This window comes from Macrobrachium nipponense, chromosome 6, assembly GCF_015104395.2.
Source record: "Macrobrachium nipponense isolate FS-2020 chromosome 6, ASM1510439v2, whole genome shotgun sequence".
NCBI lineage: Eukaryota > Metazoa > Arthropoda > Malacostraca > Decapoda > Palaemonidae > Macrobrachium > Macrobrachium nipponense.
Window position 1 is genome coordinate 17,881,688 of NC_061108.1, and position 2,919 is coordinate 17,884,606.

At 36.8% G+C, this 2,919-nt stretch overlaps 1 protein-coding gene across 1 annotated transcript; it reads right to left on the reverse strand.

The window, feature by feature from the left end:
• Positions 1-268: 268 nt before the first annotated feature.
• Positions 269-2,698, reverse strand: LOC135216871 (neuropeptide-like protein 30). Its single transcript, XM_064252386.1, has 2 exons — positions 2,539-2,698; positions 269-682 (listed from the first exon to the last, which is right to left on the reverse strand). The coding sequence occupies exons 1-2, from the start codon at positions 2,545-2,547 to the stop codon at positions 458-460; spliced, it is 234 nt and encodes a 77-aa protein (XP_064108456.1). The 5' UTR covers positions 2,548-2,698; the 3' UTR covers positions 269-457.
• Positions 2,699-2,919: the final 221 nt, after the last annotated feature.

Here is a 2,919-nt window from a genome sequence, read left to right on the forward strand (position 1 = left end):
TTATTTTTAGCTGGAGAAGCCATAGGCCTTATGTGAGAATATTTCTACCCGGAGAACCACTAACCCAACAGAGTTCACCTAAGAAGAGTTAGTCATTCAAAGTTCTTGGTTTTCACTCAGCCTTATTGTTTGCTATTTTGCTTCTCACTGTTTTCTTTCTTCCTTCAAATATGTCCCAATAATGGTGATGGCAATAGAAGAGAATATACAGCGACACTGTGACCTCATCTCAGACAAGTCAGAGAAGGTTTCAGTAAAAACTTCAAGATGAATTTTAGTTGACTTTATTCAATTCCAGAGATGGCAAGGAAATAGGATAGAAACGAGAACAAAAACAGGAGGGGATCGTTGCACGGATCTTCCCCTCCTTCTTTCATGATCGGAAACAAATAAAGTTCAATTGCTAAAAGAAACATCTGGCCATCGAAATGGTTCTAACTGATCCAGTTGTAGTCCTTTAGCCCCAGTAGCCTCCGTAGCCTCCGTAGCCTCCGTAGCCTCCGTAACCTCCATAGCCTCCATAGCCTCCGTAGCCTCCATAGCCTCCGTAGCCTCCGTAGCCACCACCAAAGCCGAAGTGCCTCCTCCTGTGGGGATCGGCTTCTGCCTCAGCCTCAGGATATGGTGAAGGATATGCCAGGCATAATCCCAAGAGGACGCACAGGACGAGGAGCGACAAAATCTGTCGGCGAAGAGGAGAAAATAAACACTTTATAGAACTGGATCATAGTTATTGCATCGAGGCCTTTATCTTACATGATGGGATAAACTCCTTTGATGGGAAGGGGAAATGAGGTCTGTTTACAATTAGGGCAATAGCTTTTAAAAGAATGGTATGTGGATGAATGTATGTATGTATGTAGTATATATATTGATTGATTGATGCAAAAATGTACCATGGCGTCGCAACAAGTTAGGACATCGACGTAGGATATATATATATAGTCAACGAGTGTTAAGATATACAAAAACGTTATTGTATATCTTAACACTCATTGACAATATATATATGTATATATATATATATATATATATATATATATATATATATATATATATATATATATATTGTCAATGAGTGTTAAGATATACAAAAACGTTTCTAGTTTTACATTCAAGTAATTATTTCCGCATGTTAGAGCACCCATATGAATGTTATAATACTATTTTATGTGGCTGTGTGGTTTTATATATATATAATATATATATATATATATATGATATACTATATATAATGTGTGTGTGTGTTGTGTGTGTGCGTGTGTGTGTGATAGATATATATATATAGTGATATATAATATATATATCAAAGCATTGGAGGATAATAACTTAACCATGAATGTGTCATGGAGACATACATCCATATCAACATAACACACACACATATATAATACTATATATATATATATATATATATATATATATATATATATATATGTGTGTGTGTGTGTGTGTGTGTGTGTGTGTGTGTGTGTGTGTGTGTGTGTTTGTGATTGTGGTTTGATACGGATTTGGGTGTAATTGTGTGTTCCCTATCTACCTCTGAAGGCGTCTTTGCTCAATTTTTTTTTCTGAGTTCTTGTGACAAATCATGTGTTGATTTGGCGTGATGAACAAAATGCGATCATTTGAACTTGAAAAAAATAGATAAACTCTAAACAGAAAACACTGATAACATCAGGCTGCTCATTAGGCACGTTTGACACGCAGGTATCCGGGGCGTTTTTGTACATGTTTAAAATGTAGTATACGATATTCATTTATATATATATATATATCTATATATATATATATATATATATATATATAATATATATATATATATATATATATATATATATTATATATATACACCCCTGTCTGCGTCAATATAAAGAGAACTTGAACGAACGGACATTATTCTTGAAGGACCCAAGACTCATGAAGTAGAATTATCTAAAAGATAAGTAATTAAACCTTTCCAGAAGCGACCTCTGTGTCTCTAAAGTCTGCACAATAATTCCAAACGCTGACGTGATGGCGATCAGGAGGGCTTCTAGTATAATGCAAATCGTTTTGCCTGAATTGACTGAACCTCTGATGGAAACTTAAGGAATGTTCATGTTTAGTCGATTTAAGAATAAATCCAGGATCTCTAATTTCTGTCTGTATCATTAAATCATCATAAACGTAACTGGTCAACTAATGCTTACCGGGAATGGCAACCCTCTAAAAGCCAGAATTGGAAATAAGAAGACATTTACTAGAGAATTTTACCCATTATTTTACGGAAATCAACCGATGACTTTGATTGTCTTTAAGTTGAGCCATTTCCTGGCATTAGAATCGTCAAAGCAAGGTTGGGATTTTTAAACCATATATTACAAATATATTGGTTCATAAATCATTTCGTTATCAGTTTCTCAAGACAGGGCAATGATTAAGGAGAATCAGGCTGACAGAACAAGTAACTAAGAACGTACAGTCTCAAAACAAAGTTTATGCTATAGGAACAGATTCTCTCCAGTCTTCGTCAAAGTCACACATAATGGTACTCACCACCTTCATGGCGAATGGAATCTGGAACGCTGGATTTGACAATGCAGACGGAACCTCTTCTCTTGAAGACGAAGCGACGATTTCAAGTGACGCCTCTGTGCTTAGTTCCTCTTATATATGCAACGATCCAGAGAGGGGAGAGCTAGAGGGAGGGACAGGCCACACAAGTAAGGAGGGACAATGATGGAGGTAAAACCAAATTAGTAGGAGGGGCTGGAAGAAACCGCGTCACCCCGATCGGCTTCCTAGAAATTAAGCGGACGCGTTTTTTTTTTATATTCGATTCTAACCGTGAGTCACTGACTCGCTACTCACTTCTCTTTGCAGTTCAACGACAGGCAATTCATTACCCCGACCTAGCAAGTGAAAAGGAGGTGCTTA